This window comes from Aplysia californica, unplaced genomic scaffold (genome assembly GCF_000002075.1).
Source record: "Aplysia californica isolate F4 #8 unplaced genomic scaffold, AplCal3.0 scaffold00934, whole genome shotgun sequence".
Classification (NCBI taxonomy): domain Eukaryota; kingdom Metazoa; phylum Mollusca; class Gastropoda; order Aplysiida; family Aplysiidae; genus Aplysia; species Aplysia californica.
The window spans coordinates 118,210-144,174 of NW_004798204.1; the positions used below are offsets into that span (position 1 = coordinate 118,210).

The following is a 25,965-nucleotide window of genomic DNA, read 5'->3' on the forward strand; positions in this document are numbered from 1 at the left end:
TGCGTGACATTTGTGTGTTCTGTAATGTGTAATAATAATTGATAACGATTTTGTTTCTCATCTATTATCTTGAAAGATAGAACTGCCAAAACCCGCAGCCTTTCTTAGTCTTCTATAAGAGAAAAGGCTTAGGGTCTTCTTCATTCTCTTTGAGGAACCACGTGTTGACATGTTTTGATAGTTGCCAATCATTTGGGTAGCCTGATTTAGTCTAATCCTGGAGACTGGAGACTGTCCAGTAGTGGACTTGTTCTGAAAAGTAAAGACAGTTAAGTCGACAAAAAGAGATTGAAAGAAGAGATCTTGAATTTGATATTGAAGATGTCTGATGAGGAAGATAGTACACTGCAACACACGCTTCTCAAAGTCTTCAAACATAAGGATTTCAGATCTTCAACTCAAGAGAATGCTGTAAAGGCCATTGTTAGAGGTACGTGTAAAGTGTGTCTCTCTCCAACGTCTCTGTGTTACCATTCATTAGGTTAGGCGAGAATAACTCAAGAATATTCTGCAAGCTGCAGCGAGCACCTAGATTCTAGATCTAGAATCTAGCGCACCTCTGTGATTGGCCCAAATATAGAGATGGCGTATTTCTGCCATCTATTTTGTTGTCCTCAGGGGCTTCTGTCGCTAGATCTAGATCTAGTTTAGAGTTGATTGATCTCTCACAGACTGTTATATATAAAATCTTTTATCGAAGTGGCTATTCGGACTCGAGTCCGAACAGCCCCTGGAGGCTATTCGGACTCAAATTCCAGTGCGCGTGCGCTATCACCGGTTGTACCGTAAGCGAGGTCTCTGTACTCGAGTGCAAATAGTCTCCCAATTGCTATTCGGACTTAACTAATGGTAGGCTATTACTACAATGCGTTTCACGACTACAAAGGGATCAAAACAATTCATAATCTGTCCCTATAAGCAGTGGCGGGACGCCATTGGTGCAGTTGGTGCACTCGCTCCACCTAACCCTGGCCTTCTCCCCCTCCCCCCCTTTTCTAATTGTTCCTAACCAGTCAGTGCTCTTGATCTACATTACCACATCCTTGCGATCCGTCACCCACTGGCTGCGCAAGTCTTGAGACAAATGGCGAGGATGGATTATGCTCGTCGCACTCTGCTTGTGGCTGTGTCTGCTGGGAGCAAGCAAAATCTTCAAAGTTATTTTTGTCACTGTAGAGAAATCTAGCTTTTTGTTCTTCCCGCACAAGAAGAAAGGTGCATGAAACTACTCTTCGCAGCACCAATTTGGTGCAAGCTAAAAATTTGATCCAAGTTTCCTCTAGCCTATCTACTCCACTAGTAGTAGTAGAGTCTACGGTAACTCTAGAATGAAGAATGGGTGTATTAAAACTGTTGTCTCCCTCTATTTTGTAACAAGTCCTGGTGCTGCACGAAGTAATTAGAAATCTTAAATCTTCCAGATTGTGAGCATAGTAAGTTATTAAGTGGAGTATTGTTTGATTTTATAGCAGCAGTTTCATCTAGAAACAGTTGTAAATATCGATAGATGTAGATAACGGGATGTCCTGCAGATTCTAATGACTTTCTCTAGAAATCTTAATAGTTAGTAAGCCTATTGTACATTTGCTCACTTTCCAATTGCACCACCTTGTCTGCAACCCACGCGACACCACACTGCTTATAAGACAGCCCCCCCCCCCTCCCCTTTATCTCTCTCTCTGTCTCTCTCTCTCTGTCTCTCTCTCTCTCTCTCTCTTACTTTTCCCTCTCTTTCTCTTACTTTTCCTCTCTCTCTTTCTCTTACCTTTTCTTTCTCCATCTTACTTCCCCAGGCCCGCCCAACCACTTTCTCCCCTTTATTATGCGCATATATATTCCCTCCCATACCGTTACCCACTGCCCGGCCCTATTATTATATTATCCTTTTTGTTAAGAAAAGACCACAATTCGCACTGGGTCACCACGGTCGGCGCCCATTTGTTGTAAGTTTCTGGGCCAGATCGTAGAAACCGAAGAAAGCCAAGGTCGACTTGCTTGTCTGCTTCACACCCGGTACTCCTAGTGATTGCGCACGCACATTGGAGTTTTCAGACTTGAGAGTCTGAATCGCCTCCCACGGCTGTTCGGACTGGAGTCCGAATAGCCGCGGCCATCTTTTATATACAATCTCAGCAGTTCTCGTTCTATGATTTTATCTTTCTCTCCTCAAATTTGTGCGCGCGCACACACACACACACACACACACACACACACACACACATGCACACACAAGAAGCGCGTACATGCATACACACGCGCAAACACACACACACACAAGTGCGTGCACACACATACACACATGTAAGCTCGTGCACAGACACACACACATGTGACATACAGCCCAAGCTGTCGGCGATGAAACCTAGATCTAGTGTCGTAGCCCAGGCCTCATAAGAACGCCAATAATACAACAACAAAAACAACAACATGACGAGATCTAATCAACAGTTACTGGTGAGGGAAACCCAAAAGTCTTGGGGGAACCCGGAAGACGACAAAAATAAATGGCGAAATACGTCATCTATATTTGGGCTTATCACAGAGGTGTGCAAGGTAGCGCTGTCTTGTCATATCTTCATTTTTTAAACAGTGAAAATTTGACATCTTCTTAAGCTCAGCTCGCTCTTTATTATTATGACTGTTTTCACTGTCATTAGAACTGAGATACGACTAAGAAAGCACTGGGGTCGTGAGGTGCTAGCTGTAGCTTCATGTGTATAACTTGAAGTCTTATGCTTTTCTCTATGGGTAAAAAAATTGCAACTAAGATGATTTTGATGTCGAACCAGAAAACCTTCCTCTATAACACTCAAAATCGGCATGAATCGAAAAGGAGGAAATTAGTTTAAAATGCCGTTTAATGGTAGGCCTATAGATCTAGTATCGAAATTAAAATAGATCTAGATTCTTGATATTTAGATCTAGATCTAGTTTAATTATAGATCTAGTCTAATATTATATCGATCAAAGTGATTATTGGGAGTCGACTCCCTATAATCATTTGGCATTATTAGGTGTTCCATATATATTGACTCCAAACTATTCAGAATTGCACGCCATATCTCACAACACACTAATCTTACACCACTGCACAGCACTCTGTTCCTTAAAACTTACGTTTCTTATCCTAACTGGAGAACTTTGAGACCTAAACCCTCTGATTTTTTTAAGGGAGCCAAAAAATTAGAGTAGTATTGTACATTGAGTAATCGATACTAGCAACCACAGGAACTAGCTATATAATTAAAGAGAAACAATTGGCATGAGATGGGAGAAAGCGAGGGGGGGAGAAGAAGATGAAGAAGACCGTCACCATAAGTCGATGACATTTCATGTGTAGACAAAACAATTTCGGTTAACATTCATTATGACAAGAAGGGATCTTTTTGGGACATGCTATCTTCGTCTCCATCATAATTATTGTCATCTTGTGTTACAGCCTCTGACGTTTGTGCAACTGGGACCTCTTTGTATTATTTGCAGGTAGACGTGCATTTCATGGAGCTGCAGTCTAATTTACAGAGTGATCAAATAAAAATAAACTGTACAACTTTTTTTGTATATATTTCTCCTCCACAATGAAGTTTTGCGTTTCAAATTTGGACACAACATTTGGAAGTCAAAAGGAATTTGTCTGATGATATTCATTTCAGATAAATTCACAGAATAGTTTTTTGCTTTACACAGCAAGTAAAAAATCAACCCGTTTTCAGCTATGTCCCCATTTTTGTAGTATGATTCACTAGTTCGCCTTAGGCCTACCACTAAAAATAGAAAGCTTTTTGCATTGAACTTACCCTGACCACCAACTCATTTCGCAAGGCACGGAAATAATGTTTGAGTGCCTTTAAGGTCTTCTTTGATGTCAAGGGTGGAAATGGTCCTTCAGTTAGGGCCTGTAGAGAATCAGAACTAAACATTCCCAAACAAAACGACCACTTCAGTTCAAACACACACAGGTCGCACCCCTTTAAACATTACCAGGGTGCAGAATTCAGTAGGCCTAGATGAGCCCCGTAAGACGTCTGTCCGTAGACGATGTCTGCAGCAATGACTTCCCTTCATCTTAATTGTCTGCATTCTCAAGGCAATCTTCATCTACGACTGTACCATTGTCCCGTTTGCGAAGCTATAAGATGATAGCAATGTGTTCATGACACCTCGATCATCTTGAAAAGCGTGAACATTCCTCTATGACATTTGGTTCCTTGGCGAAACCCATATTCACCTTTCAGGTTATATCAACTCCACAAATTTTGTATATTTGGGCAACCTCACCACCCTCCGCCTATTGTCTCTAGAAACAGCTCCATACTGTAAGGTGCACAGTGTGTGTGGCTTTGAGTACTCATGGTTGAGTGGATCCTTGTGTTTTGCCATCACTGTAAGTGGTCCTTGAAATTCCAGAATTTAAAAAAAAATTTTTTTTTAAACTTTGTAAGAGAAAAGAAATATTGTTTTAAAGGTTACAGGGATGGAAAGATTAGATTTTAAAAAGTAAATTTCATGACTTTTCTTACAAGATCTTTTTTTCTGATTATCTCGCACAAAATTTGTACTAGAATGTTGTAATTTGGAAAAGATTAATTCATCCAAAAGGAATTTGTTTGACATAAAATTCACAAAGAAGTAACTTATTTTCTAAACCGGAAATGGCTTTTATAAAAACCACCTATAAATATGCAAAATGCATCAACTTAAAAGATCTTGTAAGGAAAGTCATGAAATGATTGGTTTGTTTTATCCTTTCCTTTTATTTTCTAAATCTAATCTTTCCGTCCCTGTAGCTTCCGGTGGGTTGTAAAGAGGATGGGGCTTGCCGTAACCAAACATTGAAATCACTCAGATTATAAGAGAACACATAATGACTGATAAAAAAATAACAACATGAAAATGTACCTAAATACAAAAATCTTATAATCTCGTTAGCGTTAGTTGCAATAACAATATCTTGTTTGAATCCAGGAAAATGTACTCATCAGTGCGTCTTTACACATGTACCTGATTTGTTTGTGTCCTTCGGCTTTTATGTTTTGCGAATATGCTGATGAAGTTTTGATTGAACGGTGCATTCGTTCATGGTGAACCATTCATGATTAAAATATCTTGTTTGCTTTCTATCCACAACAGGATGCAAAAATTCTGCTGTTTGACATGGTCCTAGTTTCTTCAACATCTTGACAGTGAGCTTAGCATAGCTTCATGTAATGAAGAACTAAAACGAATTTCCAATCACTATTCTTCATGATAAATTGCTGCATTGAAGAAAAAACATAAGATTCCAATTAAAAACTATCTCAACTCATCGATACAGTACAATGGTGTTTGCTCTCATTGTTTTTCTTATCTCCACACACGGTACACAAGTGAACACAGTACTCATGCATGGGATCACTATCAGTCAACACGCTCAAAACGTCATTCCAGTGTGCACACACAATCTTATCCCATTGGCATCATCAGGTTAACACGGCTTCAAAGAGCACACGGGGGAGCTTAGTATGCTTTGGCTTAGTAGAGACGCGAGGGTGTACAAATTCGCGTCAAGTGTCAAGCATGCTAGGCCTAATCATGTGACACAGTGTGGCTTCTGCTCCCGAGCCTAATGAAACCATCAGTTGCTTTGTCTTGGCCTTGAGCCATGCGAGGTCAAGACCCCAGTGATATTCAGTTAGTGGGACTTAGAGCCCTGGGGCTTAAGGGGCAAACCAATGAAATTTTATTCTTAATTAATTATTTTTTTTTAAGGATTGTATTGAGATAATAACTTGTGTATAAAAATTATTTTACGAAAGAACAGATCCCCTTTTATGTGCCAAGAGTTCACAGCTCTATAGTCAATGGGGTGCTGCAAAAATAATGTCTCCACAGCAAATGCATTATTGCCTCTAATAATGCACTGTGACTATGTCTTGCTAAGATGATATCACTGATATGCAGTGGTGACACTCTTGACCATCCCCATGTTGTCTTCTTTTCCAGGTGAACATGATGTGTACGTTTCAATGCCAACAGGGGCAGGTAAGTCTCTCTGCTATCAGCTTCCAGCAGTTTTAGCTAGAGGAATCACCCTCGTTGTTTCTCCTCTGATTGCGTTGATGCAAGATCAGTTGGATCACCTGGAACAGCTAAACATCCGAGCTGACACCATCAATTCAAAGTTGACGGCCAAAGAGCGCAAACGAATTGTCGCGGATTTGTTGTCCAAGCAGCCGAGAATAAAACTGCTGTATATCACACCTGAACAGGCAGCTACTGACAGTTTTCGTGGATTGGTGGACTCTCTTTTTTCCAGAGACTTAATTTCTTATTTTGTTGTTGATGAGGCACATTGTGTGTCCCAGTGGGGCCATGACTTTCGACCAGACTACCTCAAGCTTGGAGAATTTCGGAAGAAGATTCCAGGGGTTCCTTGCATAGCTCTCACTGCCACAGCTACTTCACAAGTGGTCACTGACATTATAAAACAACTTGATTTACGAAAACAGCTACTGCGCTTCAAGATCAGCAGTTTCAGGAAGAATCTTTTCTATGAGGTATGCTTCACAGGATACTGTCTCTCATTAAATATACACTCAGGGTGTCCAAGAAGTCGTGCACCATCCTAAAATGTGTTTTTTCTTTCTGTTTCAGGATGAATGATTGAGAAGCTGAGTAGTGAAAAAAGAAATGTCAGAGAAACTAAGTCTTGAAGAAAGAATTGAAATTGTTGTTATGTTCAGCAGACTTGTATTAATGAGAATGGTGCTCAATTTGAGCATCTGTAACAATAAGTGTGTTTCAGGATGGCACGCGACTTTTTGGACTCTCTGTATTATATATATATAATATAATATTATATATATATAATATAATATTATATCTTCAGACCCATATCATAATAGGTTAACTGCAGTTCTAAGTTCAATGTTTATTTCATAGTTTTCTGATCTTAGCAGATCAAACATAGTCTTTTTAGAAACTGTTTTCACTCCTTCATAAGTTGTGCTTTGAACTGTCTTTTGTAATTTTCATGTTTTTTTAAAATGCTCTGCACGTTTTCTGGAAACTTTGGTCAGCTATTTTCTTTTATTAATATGGTATTCTCTTTTTGTGGAAACTTTTGACTTTTCCTTGTATTAAGATGGGGATTTTTTTTCCTCTTGGGATTATTTTTGGCAATTTTCCCTTATATCAAGATTTGTACTCTTTTTTCTTTGAAGTTGTCTTCGAATCTTCTTACTTGCATGAAGAACTATTATTGGGTTTTCAGTGTGACTTTTTAAATGGAGTATGTACACCTGCATTCAGTGAAAGTGAGACAGTAATTAATCGCTTTCTTTGTACAATGTATTTAATAATTTTAAACTATCCACAAATCATGTTTGTGGCAGGTGTGTTTAAAAGAATTCCTACCAGACCCGTACACGGACCTCCTCAAGTTTGCTCGCAGGTGCCTGGGTGGTGAACTTACTGATGGGGAGACCTGGGTAAGAATATTTGTTTGTTCTGTTCCTTACAAAGTGAATGTGCAGTTTTTTTCTACATGTAGTGCATCTTGAACTACAACTGCCAAAATTGTACTCTAACCTACGCTGATGTGTCGAGTTGATTTTCCAGAATTGCCCAGTAAAATATGTCCCCAAAACAACCTTAAGAAATGCAAATAATATATATACAATCTGGCACAGATAACATGAACTTGCAAAATTCGAAGTCACAGACAGCTTGTTAAATATGTTATTCCCCAAATGAACCGCTATATTTTCTTTGTATTGACAACACTGTTTACTCAAACACCTGTCCCCTCAATTATTGTCTCAAAGTCAAATCGCCCTTGCATGATGGAAAACAACACACACATCATTTTTGAGATAATTAGGTATATGAGCCCACCAGGCTTGCCCTCACACAATGTGATGCATGCACTGCTGGTATCAAGACTTGTCATCACATGCTACCTGTAGGCTAGTGTGTATAAGGCATTAGAACTTCTTTGAATCTAGTCGTATGAGGGTGGGTACTGTGTGGTCGGATGTGACTGAAGACAGACAGTACGATGCTGCATTGGGCCTCGTTGGGTGTGAATTAGGTATATGTGTGTGTGTATGTATGTGTGATTGTTTGAACATGAAGGTATGGATTACAACGATGACCCAAGATGTGTGGGTGGTGTGCTCTGACTGGCATTGGTTACAGTGTGATGATTGTGATTTGACGTAAGAGCAATATTGTTTTTGTGGAAGGCTTTTCAGCCACATGCTCTTCCTTTCTCTAGCTTTGACACCGATCAAGGTGCACACACTTTCCAGTCCTTGTCTTTTTATCTATAATGGGTGTTTTTCATGATAGCAGGAAAATGAGGGGGCTCTCATGGTCTAGAGGTTAATATTCAATAGGTCCCGGGTTTGAATCCGGATAGCAACGGAAAATCTTCCTCTTTAAAATGTTCTCCTTCCACATCCTTTCCTACTCTCTAACAATGTTCTGTCGTTTGCTTTCGTTTCCACTTTCTGCCCCCTCTCACTCATCTCCTTTGCCCCCTCCTCTGGGCTCCTAACTTTTTCTGCAGCCTTCTACTCCTTGGCCCCCTTCTTACCACTGTCTTTCAGCCGCACCCCTGATCTTATGATAGGTAAGATCTAACTTTAGCCTTCACGTGTGCAAGTCGCGCACAGTCAGGATCCCTTGGTGGTCCAAAATTGATAAGAGTAGGGTACCAACTGAAAATATTTAATGTATCCCGTGCGCTCATATGACCTTATGCAGTTGCGAGCATCGTAAAAGACTTACCTGAAGAAAAAATAAAAATGAAAACTTATATTACCTCACAACAGAAACATATTGTCAGAATTTAGCAGAGGTTGACAAATTTCTGCCCTAAGTCAAACATTTGTAAGAGATTTGGTACCCTCAAATCAGCACTTTCCTCATTTCTAAAAAATTGTGACAAAATAGAAAATGCCGGTTTTGGATGTCAACACGTCTGGATTCAGACAGGAACGGAGGCGACCGAGTTTTTGTCCGGAGGCTCAGCCGAACCGGCTGATTTGAGTCTCCTGTTAATAATGGCCGGTGACGTGGAAATCAACCCTGGACCTGATGACATGTACCCATGCACAATATGCAACAGGAACGTGACCAATCGGGATTACTCGATCCGATGCACCACCTGTGCCAAATGGATACACAGCAAATGCAGTGGTCTATCAATCCCAGAAATTCGACGTCTCTCCCACAACCACGCTTGGACTTGCCTGGCCTGCTCCGTGCCGTCCCCTATCCGAATCGGCTCCCTTATGCCCCAACATTCCCAACATTTGCGTCGCAATGCGCCTACCGGAACACAAACACAACCACCCCAACTGTCGCAAACTCAGTCACAGCCAAGTTTTGAACTCAGAATCATTCAATTGAACGCCAACGGACTCAACACCGAGAAATGCGCCGAACTGGCAAAGTTGGCAGAAGAACGTGATATTGACATTTTTATCATTCAGGAAACAAACTTTAAACCAGATTACTGTCCAACCTTCAAAGGTTTTAACTCCATCAAGACAAATCAAACTGTCACCCGAACCAGGCAGGATACCACAGTCAGAGGAGGAATCATAAGTCTGATAAAATCTGGCATACAACATAAAAACATAACCGAATCATACCGGGCCCCAAATGATAACACCACGGAGACACATTCCTTTAATATCTGCAACGGAAAAGAGGAGTTCCAAATTACAAATGTGTACATTCCTCCTATCACTGCCAATGCAGAAGATCAAAGAACACAACACTTTAGCCCAGCATACTGGCCAACCTCCGAAAACTCTATGATACTAGGGGACCTAAATGGACACAGCGACACTTGGGACTTGTACCAGCCCTCAAATGCTCTAGGACTTGATATAGAAAATTGGGTGGACTCCAATGAAAGGATGGTTATAAATGACGGGTCCCACACAAGAGTTAACCCAGCCACAGGCGGCCTGTCAACGCCTGACGTCTCCATCACTCATACGAACATTATGCTAAAGACAGAATGGGAAGTTCTGGAAAATTCCACGGGATCTGACCACCTTCCTATTCAAATTGCTCTCACTATCAAACTATCAAAAGTAAAGACAAAACCAAAACCTAGAAAACATCTGATCTTGCGCAAGGCAGACTGGGAAAGATACTCGGAGCTACTGGAGTTAGAGTTCAATGAAAATCTACCACAGATTGCTCAGGCAAAATCTACTGATGCCCAAAACAGTATACTGACTAATATCATCGCCAAGATAGCAAAAACTACAATCCCCAATGGATGCAGTGGAACTAGAGCCGCATGGTGGAACTCAGAAGTACAAGAAGCTGTTACCGAGCGTACTAGACTAAGAAAACTAGCAAATAACAGTGAGCTTCATTGCAAACCATGGCGGGAACAGTGTACCAAGACCAGAAGCATCATCCGAGAAACAAAAAGGAAAAGCTGGCAAGATTACGTATCGACACTAAACTCGCGCAGCAACCTAAGCAAAATATGGTAAACTGTGAATGCCCTGAATGGGAAATCTAGATCATCACCACAAGTAGCTGCTCTAATAGTTAACCAACAGACGATAACAGACAATGCAAAGAAAGCAAAGAAGTTTGCCCAGATGTACTGTGAGGTCTCCTGTATCAAGAGTGACACAAAGGCTGAACTGGAAGCAAAAGGAGAAACTATTAACATTGATCGCAAGATGCATCGAAGTAACTACACAGCAATGAAAACAACATGCCAATGCCAGAATGGAATATGCTCACCCCTGACTATGGCAGAACTCAATGCTGCACTACAAGTTCTCAAAAATACGTCTGCAGGAGATGACGGAATCCACAATATGATGCTGACCCATCTTCCTGAAGCTGGCCTGAATTCTCTCTTGAATACAATAGAGTGTGGAAAACTGCCCAATACCCAGCAGCCTGGCGAAAAGGTACAATAATTCCTATCCTCAAAACAGGGAAGGACCCTGCCCAAATGACCTCGTACAGACCCATCCAACTAACAAGCTGCATTGGGAAATTATACGAGAGACTTAGTAAAAGTGAGAATGACGTTCTGGTTGGAAACCCAGCAAGAACTATGCAATATGCAAGCCGGTTTTCTACCACAGCTTAGCACAGAGGACCAGATCGCCAGGATAACGCAACACATAGCCGACAACTTTCAGGACAACTCTGGACCAGGACACAAAGCAAAGAGAACCATACTCTGTCTAATAGACTTTTCAAGAACCTTTGACAAGGTGTGGCATACTGGACTCCTCTACAAGATAAACGCCTTAGGAATGCCCACCTGTCTACAACGACAGATCAAGGCCTATCTAGACGACACATGGTCCAGAGTTCGTTTTGAGGGAAAAGAAATTCGCTACTATCGCTTCCTCGCCGGCGTCCCTCAGGGCGGAGTATTATCACCACTACTGTTCCTCATGTACATCAACGACATCATAGATGACCTACCCGTAGACACCAACACCAGCCTCTTCGCAGACGACCTGGCAATATGGGCATCCCATGAAAATCTTGACACTGCCGCCACGATGGTTCAAGCCGCTCTGGACAAGATATGCGATTGGTAAAAACGCTGGAAGATGGAAATTAACGTGGCGAAATGCGAATACTCTTTTTTCACGACATGGAACCGTGAAATGTCCTGGCGCACCCAGTTTACAATGGGAGATGAGGAGGTGCCCTATAACAAAACACCTACCTTCCTTGGCGTGACCTTTGATAGCAAGTTAACATTTAAAGAACATGTCAATAAATTAAAGAAAAAACTGGCCCCCCCGAGTCAATCTCCTCCGCAGGCTCTCCGGCACAGACTGGGGATGCAGCAAAGAAGATCTACGTATGGTGTACATCACGTACATCAGATCAGCCATCCAGTATGTCCATGCAGCCTGGTTCCCAGCATAGGCCAAAACAAATCGTGAGACCTTAAATGTTATTCAAAACTCGTCAGCCAGAATAATTACCGGGTGTACGAGAGACTCAAATGCAATGCTGCTCACAAACGAAGCTGGCCTGATCCCACTTGAGGTTAAGTCTACCATTGCAACTGCTATGGCATACGAGAGAGCAAGAAGAGTCCCAGAAGACAACCCTATCCGTACCCCAGCTGAAGGAACATCAAAAATACGCTTAAAGTCCATCAACAGTTGGAGAGAAGTGGGCCGACAGAGTTCTAATAACGCGGGACTAGAACATCTAATCCGAGAGCCCCTACGGCCAGTGAGTACAACTCCCCCGTGGAAGACCCCCTGCAACTTCACAATCAACTCAAAACTTGCAGTGTCTACGACAAAGACAGATCCACCTAATATGCGACGTGAAGCAGCTCTCGAGACTGTACGCCGATTGCCTATGTCCGACCTCGATATCTTCACTGACGGCCATGCCACTGATGGCTACAGGTTATGTGGAGGAGGATACTGGTGTCTAGACAAATCTTCTGGGGAGGAAACATGCGTATCCGTGCCCGCTGGACTATACGGAAGCAGCTACCGAGCTGAAACTACCGCCCTGCTCTGCGCACTGCAATGGCTCGAAAAACAACCACGTTTTCAAAGAATCCACATCTTCACAGACTCCCAGTCAGTTGTTCAACACTTAATGTCCGAAGTGACTGCAGTTGGTACTGAGATAGAGGACAAAATGTGGACCACTATCTGCCAATGATGTGAAATCCACGGACACCTTCACATACAATGGATACCAGGACATTGCGACATCTACGGGAACGACCAAGCTGACGCCCTGGCCAACAAGGGAGGCCGCCTCGACCAGTCCAACACTCCAGTCGATATTGCATCAGCAAGCTCGTGCATCTCACGTTACATCATTGCCCACGCATGGGAGAAAGCACGAGTGCACGACTCCTTCGGGGGAAAGGTGAAGCCACCACCTGAGAGGGACAAAGAGAAAGACCTTACCGTCAGACAGAGAAGAGTGTTATCGCAGCTAAGATGCAACGCGAAAAGCCCCATCCTGCAGCAATAGGCTCCGCTCCCAATGATTCCTGTCTGGTGTGTGGCAGAAGTCCTGACGACCTGCAGCACGCACTGCATGAGTGCCTGCGGGGGGAAGCACATCGAGGCCCACTTATGGAGAACAACGCGAGACCGGGCCCGGATGTACTCTGGACGAGGCCACAAGAGGTTGCCGCTTACCTGTCTGCCTGCAGCAGACTGCCGCCCTCCTAACGGAGGCCAGCCAGAAGAAGAAAAAAAAAAGCAAGCACGTTTGATCTAATTTTAGAACATTGAGCTGGTTTTGTTTCTATGGTTTCAGCAAGCACACATCTCTGGTCTCATCTTCTTGACAAAAGCAGACAAAATTGCAAAGGAATTTGGCCTTGACCTCACATGCAACACAGGTTGGTTAGACATGTTCAAAAAGATGCAAGGTGTCACTCAAAAAGCTGTGTGCTGAAAATCTGCTACTGTAAATCCTTTACAGTGATCTATTTTTCAGCCACTGTCCTATCACAGTTATTACTCTTGATTTGCTTCAATATCTCTTTAATTTTTTGTTTAATTTTTTTCCCCGACTTATAGATGTATCGAGCACATTAATTGTCAGTCCCTGACATGTTTGAGTTATCCAACTGCATGTGTGTTGTTTTGGCATTTATTGTCTAGAATACTACCGTACAATATTGATGGATTGTAATTTTAAATTTTTGTTTGATGCAATAGTTTACATCTTTGCAATCGTTTCCGGTGCCAGAATGACAGGGGCTGTGGCATTGTCTACTGCCGTACACGTGACGGCTGTGAGGAGATTGCTTGTCAGCTAACCAGAAAGGGATTACCGACTCAGGCTTACCATGCAGGACTAAAGACAGATGTCCGGGAGCAGACCCAGACTGACTGGATGGAAGGACGTGTGCCTGTCATCGCAGCGACAATCAGTTTTGGCATGGGAGTTGACAAAGCTAATGTCAGGTAAGAGTGTACGGCTGGTTGTTCCCTTGATTGTGCCTTTCTTCTTCTTCTCCATTCTCCTGCCAGATCTAACAGGAAGCTTTTTCCGACCACCAGGCTACCGACTTTTCTGTATATTGTCATTTGTTTTTTGTTTTTTTAACTTTCTTCAGACGATGCTCTGAATTATTCTTACAGAGTAAAGTCTATTGGGTTTTAGCAAGAGATAAATTTTGAAATTCTGTACCGGCAGCAGGTTTATTCTTCTTCAACTTGCAATTGCTAGTTTCAAATTTTAAATTTTTATTTAGAAGTGAAAAAAGTCATAGTCCCAGTCACTTGTAGTGATATATGGATAGGACTTAAGGAGTGGAGTGAACATCAGATGCTGGACATTAATATGCAAAACTCTGACATTGTAGTTCTTATATTAGATGTGAGGTAACGTGTGCCAGGTGTCTGAGAAAAGAAAAGAAAATAACTGTTTGAGGTTAGGGGACCATTGTATTGTACCTTAAGGTACGTGTAGTACATAATCTTTTCACTAGATTTTGCTAAAATTCTGACCATGCAGTCCTTAACATTTTCCCAACAAATGGTAAACCTGTTACTGTAGGGAAAGCCAAAAAAGTGTTATGATGCTGTAAGTGTAAAAGTGCAGATGCCATGTGGGAGTAGGAAGCAGTCTTTCTCGTTTGGTTTTTCTGGATTTTTGGAGGACACCCTTAATCAGTCTTGCTTTTTCCCTTCCCTAAAAAGCCAATATTGCGTCAATGTATTTTTCTTTATTTAAACCAAACTTATTCTGTAATATGCAGCTAGGTGTATGAATTGTGGGTAGTTGGAGAGCACCACTTGTAGGTCCTTCTTCTTTACTCTCCCTCAGTTGTTTTTGTCAATCAGTCTTACTTTTTCCCAGCTCTAAATGGCCATTATTTTGTCAGTGTGCTTCTCTTTAGTCCAATCTAATTTTGTTGTAATAAGCAGCCGCGTGTAGCTTTCCTTATGATGAGGTAATCAGAACAGATTGTCATGGCCATTGATCAAAATTGTGATTTTCTTACCTTGTCTGTCTTTGTCATGTCCATTCATTATGTCTAGATTTGTGGCTCACTGGACTATGCCCAAGTCAATGGCAGGCTACTACCAGGAGTCGGGCAGAGCGGGGAGAGACAATTGTCCCTCATGGTGTCGACTGTACTACTCCCACAGGGAGAAGGAAACTGTGGCTTTCCTCATTGCTACAGAGAACAACAAACCCAAGGTACAGACGGGGTTGTTTTTATTTTTATTTGAGCTTCTGGTTAGAATAGTACGTTCTGACTCAACTTATGAACACGAATACTGCGTATTGTTAGCCAGCTTTTCAGATGTACTGGACCCAAAATTTTGAATAATTAACCTGTGGCATAGATTGCATGTGCTTGAGAAATATTTTGTTGAAATTCAAAATCTTGATTTTGATTTTTTTTTTTTACAACCCGAGAAAAGATACATAATATAAGTTAATTTATTTTTAAAATGGAGTAGTTTTTTTTCTCTCTCCTGTAAAATGTTGCTTTCTAGGCTTGAAACAGTTGAACAGCCTGGTGACAATATTGTTCTATAAATGCTTTTAGTTTGGTACTGTATAATTTTAGCACCTCTTTTATCACTGTAAGATTATTTATGAGGCAAGACCTTCGAATTTAATCTATGTCTCAGATAGGATTAAAAGCCTGATGTAGGCTACTTTAAGAACACCCCTTTGGGTAAATCTTCATCATGACTGATCATAATACCAACTTATCTTGTTTGGCGCCTTTCATCAATTGAATGGATCCAGTTAAAATAGTTTTGCTATTTTGACTTAGATGGTTGTGGTTCAGTTCTTGCTTAGACCTGTGAATTTAATAAAATCCTTGTTCTGCTGAGGATGCTGAATGTACTAAATCTTTTTGAAACATGAAACATTTTGCAAGAGATGTAGATTCTTCCACTTAAATTTAATTTTACTGGGATGAAAATATGTTTGACATCTTGCTTTTCACAGAAAAATTTGCAGTTGGCAAAATTACAAGCCAAAGCTGCTGAGGACAGTTTCAGCGCTCTGCTCAAGTTTTGTGAAACTCCGAAGTAAGTTCTTATTTGCTTGTTCTCTGTTAGGAGAAGCGTAGCAGCTGAAGTGATGGTTTTGCTATTTTCAGATCTTTAACTCATTGCTGAGTCAAAGATACTTATACATTTCCCTTTTTTCCAACGTTTATTTATCATGGATGTTTTGACAGAACTTTTGAAAGCTGGGTTTTTTGGGGGGTTTTTTGGAGGGGGGGGGAGGTTTCATCTGATGTTTATTGTGCTACGAACAGTTGATAAAAGTTTAGGAGATAAAAATTCTAGAAGTGAAGGGAGCAAGATATTTTGTCACCATCTTTACTAATTTATAACATATTGGGTATTTGAATCAAGCTACTAAGATAGACAACAAAGTATGTGTTAAGTCAAATTTTTGGTTGAAAAACGTTGCTGTGTATATGTGCCCTTAGTTACCTCATACTGATTTCTGTGTTACTTGAGTTATGTAACTGGGTCCCTCTAGATGTGTTTCCAGAAGAAACGCGTTCTTTGTCATGAAAGAGAGAGTTAAAGAAAAAGAAAAAAAGATATTTATTCAACGCTCTCTTCTACCAGTCGTATTTGTATGTTAGATTGCGCGTGTATGTGTGTGTGTGTGCGTGTGTGTACTTATAATGTGTGTTGTTAAATGGTTTCCAAATGAATTTTTTCTGTCTTTTGATTTGTCAGGTGTATTTATTGATAAATGTTCATTGTACAGCGCTTAGAGAATTTTAAGGGTTAGACGCTTTATTAATTCACATTATTGTTATTGCTATTGTTGTTATTATAATCATTATCGTCACCGTTATATTATCTTTTTTTTATAAGTTTGGACATCAGCTGTTCGTCTGTTTAAGAGACTTGAATGGTACAGTAGAATTGACTGGCACACTGGTCATGTTATTACGAAGTTGTGAAAAGTTTAGCCTCATGCTTTCCCTCTAAAGGATTTGTATTATTTATTTAAGACCAGGTCAAAATTTATGCACAGTTTTGTGCCCCTTATGCTTCTGAAATATTGACAGAAGTGAATGTATATGAATGACTTTTGGAAACATTTACAATTAAAGACAAAATCAATTCAAAGTAAAACAAACCCCAAAAAAGTTCTTGGGAAAAATGGGCTTGTGTCGTACTGAACAGCACTGACGCAAATGAACTAGAGTTTTTTTTGTTTTTTGTGTTGTGCGAATACAGGGAAGATCTCCCAAATCTCAGGTGATTATGCACCCTCCCAAGTTACTGCAAGGGCTGCACACAACACAAACACACATGCACACTCCCTCACCCAAACATGTATGCAGAGGAATTGAGGGTGTTTGTATGTTCACCTTAAGTGGTCATGGTGAGGAAATGTAAAAGGTGTCACTTCCATTTTGATCACAGATGTCGCCATTGGTCTTTGTCCGAGTACTTTGGTGATGAGAAGCCAGATTGTGAGCGTGCCTGTGATGTGTGTCGGGATCCTAAAAAGGTGGAAATAGACCTCTTGAACATGCAGCGTGGTGCAATCAACACTCGCATGAAGTCGGGAGTTGGCGGAGCCATGATGGTGATGAATGAAGAGGAGGAGCGCAACATGTATGGGGGCGGGCGGCGCGGAGCTAAGAAGTATGTATTTGTGGTTTGCCTACGGTATGTCTCTAAGGCCACTGTTGTTGGGGGTTTTTTTTTGGGGGGGGGGGTTAAGTTTTGAATTCTTCATAAGCTTATGGTTTAGACTGTTATCTCCAAAACGGTCGAAAAATTAATTGTTGAATTTGCAAGCTGGCATCCTTATATTCCTAACTGTAGCATGTGATTTTTGTGTTTATAGGAAATCAAGTTATATAAGTTCAAATTCAACGCGGCTTAGGTTACTTCCGAGGTGAAACCTCAAAAGTAATGTCCATCCTTGATACAATGAGGTGAATGGAGAGCCCAGTGTACTTTCTAAACAACCCAGTTTCAGATTTACCCCATGCACACTTCCTAGTTTTAGATTTATCCTGTACACACTTGGGTATACCTTAGTCTGGTGTAGTGGTTAGGCTCTTGACCTTGCAAGTCAACATTTGTTTGATTCCCATGTTCAGAAACTATTTCAATGAATGTCTCTGTCATTCTTCTGTGATATGTCCCATTCTGACCAGTTTGATCATAGTTGACATGGTCACAGCTATCAGACACTTAGATAGGAAAATTTACTGCAAGGGTTTAGTATAACTTGTTATTGCCTCATTTTTCAAGTGTCCTACTGTGTGAACCATGGTGCACCAAATGCTCTTCTTGCAGAGATACAGACGATTATGACCGTGGTGCTGGCAGCAGTGATGAGGGGGGAGAGTACCACAAGGAGAGGGAGGAGGCCTCGCGACAAAAGAAGGAGAGGACAAGTCTGATCATGAAGGAATTCAAAAAGAGAAAAGGAGGGAAGGTATGTGGACCTATTGTGATAGAGTGTGGGTTTGATACCCCTTTCAGAGCTGCAAGGCTATTTTAAAACACTTGCCTCCAATTTTACGTCCATCTCCAACTGGATCAAGTCTAGTGAATGGAGAGCCATGAACACAGGTGCCGATTTTCTGGATGAAGCTGGAAGTCCTGAAATCCTGATTTCTGAAATTATCTGGATCTCTCTCTCCCCCCATCCCCCCCCCCTCTATCCATCTCTCTCCCTCTCTCTCTCTCATTCTCTCCGTCCCTTTTTAAAAATCCAAGATGTATAAGACATTACATGATCCATGAATTCTGAGACCCAGCGCATCCGTTTCCACATAGGTCTTAAATGTTCTGGATTTTTCTTTTGTAGCCAATTTGCACCTCTGCAGGAAAATCTTCCCAAAGCTCCCCAGGTCAAGAATGACTCACTAGGATTTCTAACCAGGGTCATCTTTATCGCAGTCTTGCTCGATATGATATGTACCGAACTAACAGTTTTTATCTGTCTAGACGAACTTCTGTAACAAAACTTCTTTGATACTTTATTCAATGATTGGGTCATAAAATGTCATTGGTCTGTGCAAGAATTAACTCTTACTCTATATATTTCAGCTTCCTGTCAAAATCCATTTTTTCTGTGCTTTGTTTCAAATTATTTTCATATTTTTATATTAAATGCTTTTGCACATAGTGGAAGTCTGACTTATTGTTATACTTCAAAGAAAAATGTAGGTTTGAGACAGGAACTGTTAATCTCTGAAGAATGTAAAGATAGAGTGAAGGTAATTTTCAAGCTCTTAGACTAGTGGGTTTTTATGCTCTTCTTTTAATAATAGTCTTCAACTGTTTATATCAGTGTAAGTTTTAGAATAAAGCTATTGTCTACGTGCTATGATAATAGCCTAATTTGAGCTTAATGCTACCTTGTACTAACTTTATTTTTTTTGGTTTTGATGTAAATCTCTTTGAAAAAGCTGAATTCCAGTGGTGAAAATAGCAATTTGTACAAATTGAAATTGAACTGAACCCTGGCATTTACTATTTTTGGGTTCAAAGGGAAGATTTGTTAACAGCCTTAACAGCTGTGACAATAACACTGAAAGTCAGAAATTAGGAATCTGTACGGGATAGGACTCAGCTTTTTTCTGAAAACAACGATAAATGACAAAGACCGCTTTCTTAACATATTGATGATGTCAGTCTTTAATACTGTGAAGCTCACGGCAAAGTATGGTCTTTGAGTGATGTTATGAAAATTTAAAGATGAACAGATATGAAGTGAAATTCTGAAACTTGTTGAAATTGTTCTTTTTGAAGTATGTGCCTCTAGAATATTTTTCCTTTTTTAAAAAATGTTGTTATTTTCCTCAGGTTTCTAACAATAACGAGGAGGAAGATGAAGAAGAAGAAATGCCGTCTCCTTTCTGCCCTCTGAGGGACCCACAGAATAAAAGAGTGCCTAAACTTTTGATAAAGGTAAGACAGAGACTGAGATTGATCCTATGACTTCAGACTTCGGGTGGATGTGGGTGCACTTCTCTTTTGGGAATGCAGAGATGCCAACCAGTACGATTTTACATATTTTAGTACGATTTTTGGCCGAAAATACGCGAATACGACTTTTCATGAAAAAATACGCATCCTGGAATGCGAAAAATACGAGATTCAGCTTGGTCGAGTAAACCTAATTATCTCTAGTCCCATCTTTTGTCAAAATAGTTTCAGTATCGCGGAACTGGAATATTTGAAAACCAATTCCGATAACGTCAGTAAGTTCATTTTTGCCGATCGCGATTGTGATATTATATTCGTTCAGCTTTTCACCATCCGAGAGTATGTTTCACTTTAACGCGAAGAGGCAGCTATGGCGGCAGGCGGAAGTGTATGTGACACCGAGGCTCGATAGGGAAAATCAAGTTCAAGATCTACTTTCGCTTTCATTGCCACCGAGAAGTTTGCCAGCGGTAGTCTGATAACGGAATATTTGTGACAATGCAGGTTGTGCAGAGTAAACGCTGTGTTGCCGCGTAAATAAAATTTATTCAACACTCGGACTCGTCTCTGTGCTGTCACTTGTGGGGAAAAAAGAAAAGAAAGTACAAGCGTCGTCCGATTTTTAGATTGTCTGGCTCGCCATCGTAACCGGTCAATGACCCTGCGTGCATTCGCATCTTAAATAAATGCGGCATCGTGTGAGCGAAGACCGTCTTTGGTGGGAGTAAAGGCCTTGCGAAGTATAGGACTACGGAATAGGGGAGGGGATTATTGATTTTTTTAAAAAGATACACTCGGGGGAGGGGGGGGGGGGTGATGGCAACACCAGAGGACAAAAACCTGGAAGCAAATTTCAGAATTTTGATTATAGCTCTCTGCAAAGTGCGAGTTGGTGTAGGCCATGTGGGGAATCGGGGATCCTTCATACTTTGCAAGTCTGTGTTATTGAAATAAATTGTTCGCGTTTCATTGGATGGGTAATAGATCTAGAATCTAGTAAATTATTCCTACAGTGTATGTTGTAGCTTTCTGTTCAAGACTGGCAGATTTTCAGTGTCACTGCATCTTGCCCTCCCACAGTTGTTACAACTCTCACACTGCGTGGGTCTACTTGAGCCATTCAAGTTATTGCTCTTCTCTGAGTTTGAGCGTGGGTGGTTGGCGGGTGCTCTGGCGTGGTTTGCTTCTTCTTTCCTATCAAACATCTATCGTCTTTATCTCCCCTTCTTCTTTTTTATGTTTGTTACTCTCTTGTGACACCTCTAATCTTCTGGCGCTCATATGACCTTATGCAGTTGCGAGCGCCGTAAAACCTCTACTAAAACTGAGTTTGAGCAATAATTTTAGTATGTCAGTTCATAATATGAATCATGATACCCAGACTGGTTCTTGATTATCGAAATTCTTGTTCTAGGCCCTTCTGAACGCTCAAAGCAGGATTAATTTTTTATATAATAATGAGAGGAAAATATTTTAAAAGACTGAAATACTTAAGTCAAACAAGACCCCAGTACGACACTGAACACTGACATGTTGTTGACTGGATACATGTATATTGTACACGTGTGTGCTCCCTTTTTGGAGCTGGTGAGCTAGTAAATTTTTTAAAGGAAATATTGCTGGACACCCTGAACATTTTACTAGTTGGTCCGTCGGTGGTGGGGAATACACATTTTCCCCTGAAAGTACACATTTTCATATTTCCCAATACTCATTTCGGTTTTCTGTGGTTGGCATCTCTAGGAATGTGTCTGTGTCTGTGTCTGTGTGTGTGTCTGAGTATCTGCATTTGTGTGTGGGTGTGGGTGTTTGTATATATCCTCAATGAACTGTTCAGATGTGATAAATCCAAAATACTGAATTTAAAAAGATTACAGTTTTTTAATCTTTGGCAGGAAAAGATAAACAATATTAGTATGATTGTATGATTGTTAAAAGAGTGAAAGTTTTTTTTTGTATCTCTCCTGAAAAATGTTGCTTTCTGGACTTGTTGCATTTAAACAGCTTGCTGATGATACAGATGTTAGCAGGTCACTACTTTAGATTTACAAAGTTCTATATATGACAGTTTTTGGCCATTTTGAGTTATTAAGTTATCAAGATATTCAAAGAATTGCATTCGAAAGAGCATCGTGATATGTAGTGAAACTCAAAATTTTTTACGCCAAATTTCTCACAACTAGGTACTGAGCAGATAGAACTTGGTAATTCTAGGGTAGCGAGGTGTCATTAAACTTTTAGAGGGGTTGCATCTTCTGTTGGTGTGTAGTTATAACCCCTCCACCAAACCTCTGAAGGAAGTCTTTTGGGCCATCTAGTTCAAGTTTGGTTGGTTTTTCTAAAAGGGTACTGTAAATCTATGAGTTCTTGGCTTTTTTCACTGATAGCCAAAGGGCTATGTGAGAATGAAAAGGTGGGTGGTTGGCCGGTGCTCTGGAGTGGTTTGCTCCTTCTTTCCTATCAAATATCTATTGTCCTTATCTCTCCTCCTTTTTTGTGTTTGTTACTCTCTCATAACACCTCTAATCTTCGGCACTTATATGACCTTATTGTGTTGCAAGGGCCATTAAAACTCCTACTAAAACTAAAGACAGAATGAAAATTATGTACATATAATGGACTGTCTCATTCATTGTTGCATATTCGAGGCTAGGACTTGTTTCACCATGCCCCCCCCCCCCCCAATCCTAACAAGATGAAACTATTTTTTCTTTTACACGTCCAAGTCCAACATGTTTGAAATAAACCAGCTTCTGTGGTGCAATGGTAAGGCTTTTTTCCATTGCACACAAAAGATGGGATCTCAAATCCAGTGAGGACAAAGTTATTTTGTTGAGAATTTCCTTCGTCTGCTGGGCTGCTGTATCTGACTCAGCCCAAGTATGTCTTGACAGGCAGTGTTGAATCATTCTGTCGCTTAATATAGGTTTGAAATTATCCAAGATGGCCACCTATTGTCAAAAAGAAAGTGGTCACCTTTGACAATTTGATGTCTTGCACAGTGTCATTATAATATAGAAAAACAAAACACACGGGGGGAAGGGAGTGATCGTTTGTACAGGTGATTGTCATGGATAGGTGGCCAATAGTGCCGATTCGACTATATCTCTTAAGCTTTGTCAGTGAAATAGAACATTGACAGTAATTTGTCTAGAGCATTGATTACGCCAACATTGAAAGGTGCAGTTCTCTCCCCAGCCAATATTTCAAAGTGACTGTGACATCCTGCCTTTCTTTCTATTGCGAAGAGCAAATAGTTCATAAAAACTACTCACTGCTATTCAGTTCTTTTTCTTTTCATGATTTAAAAATTCAAACTGTTCATTTGTGGAAAGCCACTGTGTTCTACATTTTGTTTAGTGGAGAAAATTGCCACCCAAAAATAGTTTTTCTGTACCTAAAAGTTAGATGGATTTTTTCAGGCGAAGTATGACAGTATACTTTGTGCTTTTTCATGTTTCCAAAGTGATTTTATTCCTGAAATTGCTTATAATGTATGTTTTTTTTCCCTCCCCAGACGAGAGAGCATTGTTTTGAAATGATTGAGAAAGCTTTTTATGGAAACTTTGTCGCTGCCTTTTCTGAAGATTCAGAACTAGTAAAGCGCCGTGACTATGAGCCTCGTACATGTGCCATAGATGCCGAGTACACTGCCTTCCAGTCTGCCAAATCGGCCGTGTTATATAAATCTACAGTCATGAAACTCGTTGGAGAGGCTCGCAAACTTACCCTCACCAACAAACCATTAGACTGTTTCACTCAGTCTGAATCCAAAGCCGATTCAGATATGTCGATCTCGGAGGACGAGGACTCCTGTGCTGCTCCCGTTGTTTGTGGTGGCGATGACTTCAATGACACTGGTTTTTCTGAGCCTCATGTCGGGTTTCAGCGGGCTAGCGATGTGCTGCTCTCCCGGTCTGGACCCTCCGTCTCCGATGTTGGGAATATTCCTCTTCCCCCTGTTACTGCCCCTCCTCCTCCAGCATCTTCATCAGTATTTCAAACTGCTGCTACTTTGCTCAGAGAACTCGAAAAAGCTAATAAGGCCAGAGTTTTTGAAGGCTCGAAGAGTCAAGGTGAAAGTAACTCACGATCAGGTTTCGGCTCCAAGACCAGTGGGGCAAGTGTTAAGTCGGCTGGTAGAGAAAAACCTGTCAGACAAAAAGAAGTAAATGGAGCTCCTGACAATTCTTCTGACCTCGTCATTGACCTCACGGATGAGAGCACTAGTGAGGACAGAGACTCGAACAAAAAACAATCTGACTCGAGGTCAGGGGGCTCTACTGGAAAGGCAGGTGCAAGTTCTGCACCAAAGATTGTCTATTTCTTTGAGAGAAAAAATGCAGAGGAAAAGGAGGAGCCTGAAAATCAAGGAGTTGCAAGTGATGTGAAAGAATTACTCGATGGCCTTTTTGGTGCATCGCCTAGTACGAAAGACAAACAAAATTCTGGCGATAAGAGTAATGACAGACACAAAGTGAAGTCAAAGACAGTTAGTTCTTCTAAAGAGGAAAGTAAACTTTCTCAAAAACCTGCTGAGAGGGTGAGAAAGGAGCCCAGTAAGCAACCGTCTTCAAAGACTGCTTCCAGTGACAGCAAGAAGAGAAAAATATCAGCCGAGGTAAGTCTCTTATTTCATGATTTGTATCTTTTTATCCTGACCTTGCCTTCTTTGATAATAATATGCTGCTCTTTGGGCTGATGCATCTTATAATTAGGAATTTAGGATATGTATTTCAAAATGCGCTCTGAAAATGGCCAGGAAGGACTTCAATATGAATCCCTTGACATGGGTCAGTTGGATGGCAGCAATCGCAGAAAGCAGCATATCGTGTAAGGCTTCATGAATTAGAAATGCTGAAACCTGGAGAGAAGCTTTGCACGCTGCACACCTCCATAAGTGGAAATGACGCTTTTAAATGCTCAAAATGTGGCAAACTTCTCTGCCAGAAACTATTTCATTGACCAGGAGCAAAATTCTCAAGTCGTCTTAATCCTTATTTCTTCTGTTTCTCCTAAAGAAACATTCTCCTTTACATATGCATTTCTCATCTTCAGACATCGATAGACAAAGTTTTAATTAAAGAAATGATTGTTTTTTTATTATTATTATTAAAATAAGACATTAGTATTGTCTTTGTATGTGACAAGATGGTCCTTTTGTTTACTTGGATTTATGACTTGCATCTTGATTGTCTGGGCTCAGACTGCTGCACCCCCTCCTCACACTACCATGTCCCCTTGGGTTTATAAAAGATTCCCAAAACAACCCATAATTCAAGAACACCCTCTTGGGGTTCAGTCCAGGACCATCTGCACCATAGCACAGCATAGCAGAGCAAAATGGAGTGCCGCTAGTTATATGGTGACACGAATAAGTAGAACAATGATTGATAATTACCTTGATCTAGCTAGTCAGAGAATCCCAGTGCTGGTCCCTTCACCACAATCAAGTTCATTACCTGCCTCTGCAAAAGTTTCAATACTTGTTTCCAAATCTTTTTCGTCTGAATAGTCATGGTTTTTTTTAGAGGTCCCCCATCCCACCCCTTTCCCCAGTACATCCTGTTTCCTTCTCTTTTGTTACTTATTTTTTTCTGTTATCTTGTCATTTCACAGATCAATGTATATAGATACGTCCAAACCTCATTACAGCAATGTGTTTCACTGTAACTCAGACAACCCAGTATTACTTTGTATTACAAAGTTTGTGTCTTCTGTTATAAATGTTTAAATAATATCACACTGGCCAATCTCTCAAACACCCTTCAAAAACATGTACCAGAAAGAAGACTCTGGTCTCCCAGTCATAGAACACCCCCTGGGGCAGTGCCACTGACTGAAGTGTCTTTAGGCCATTCCCAAAGGGGGGACATTTCTCGTTCATGCTCAGTAGAATTGTAAATGGGCTGATTCATCAATGTCCTACTCATAACTGTTTGTTTGTTTAGTATAAGGTTTTACGGCGCTTGCAACTGCATAAGGTCATATGAGCGCGCGGGACACACCTAATACTTTTTCG

General features: G+C 40.8%; 1 protein-coding gene across 1 annotated transcript in view; it reads left to right on the plus strand.

Annotated features, from left to right (window-relative positions):
• Nucleotides 1–25,965, plus strand: part of LOC101858583 (ATP-dependent DNA helicase Q5) — a 27,944-nt gene continuing 1,979 nt past the window's right edge. The window contains exons 1-10 of the mRNA XM_013089354.2: nucleotides 1–430; nucleotides 5,983–6,536; nucleotides 7,374–7,469; nucleotides 13,735–13,952; nucleotides 15,033–15,195; nucleotides 15,964–16,046; nucleotides 17,415–17,639; nucleotides 18,303–18,444; nucleotides 19,821–19,925; nucleotides 23,461–24,564. Coding sequence (XP_012944808.2) covers nucleotides 322–430; nucleotides 5,983–6,536; nucleotides 7,374–7,469; nucleotides 13,735–13,952; nucleotides 15,033–15,195; nucleotides 15,964–16,046; nucleotides 17,415–17,639; nucleotides 18,303–18,444; nucleotides 19,821–19,925; nucleotides 23,461–24,564 — 2,799 coding nt within the window. The 5' untranslated portion in view covers nucleotides 1–321. The remainder of the gene's footprint in view (nucleotides 431–5,982; nucleotides 6,537–7,373; nucleotides 7,470–13,734; nucleotides 13,953–15,032; nucleotides 15,196–15,963; nucleotides 16,047–17,414; nucleotides 17,640–18,302; nucleotides 18,445–19,820; nucleotides 19,926–23,460; nucleotides 24,565–25,965) is intronic.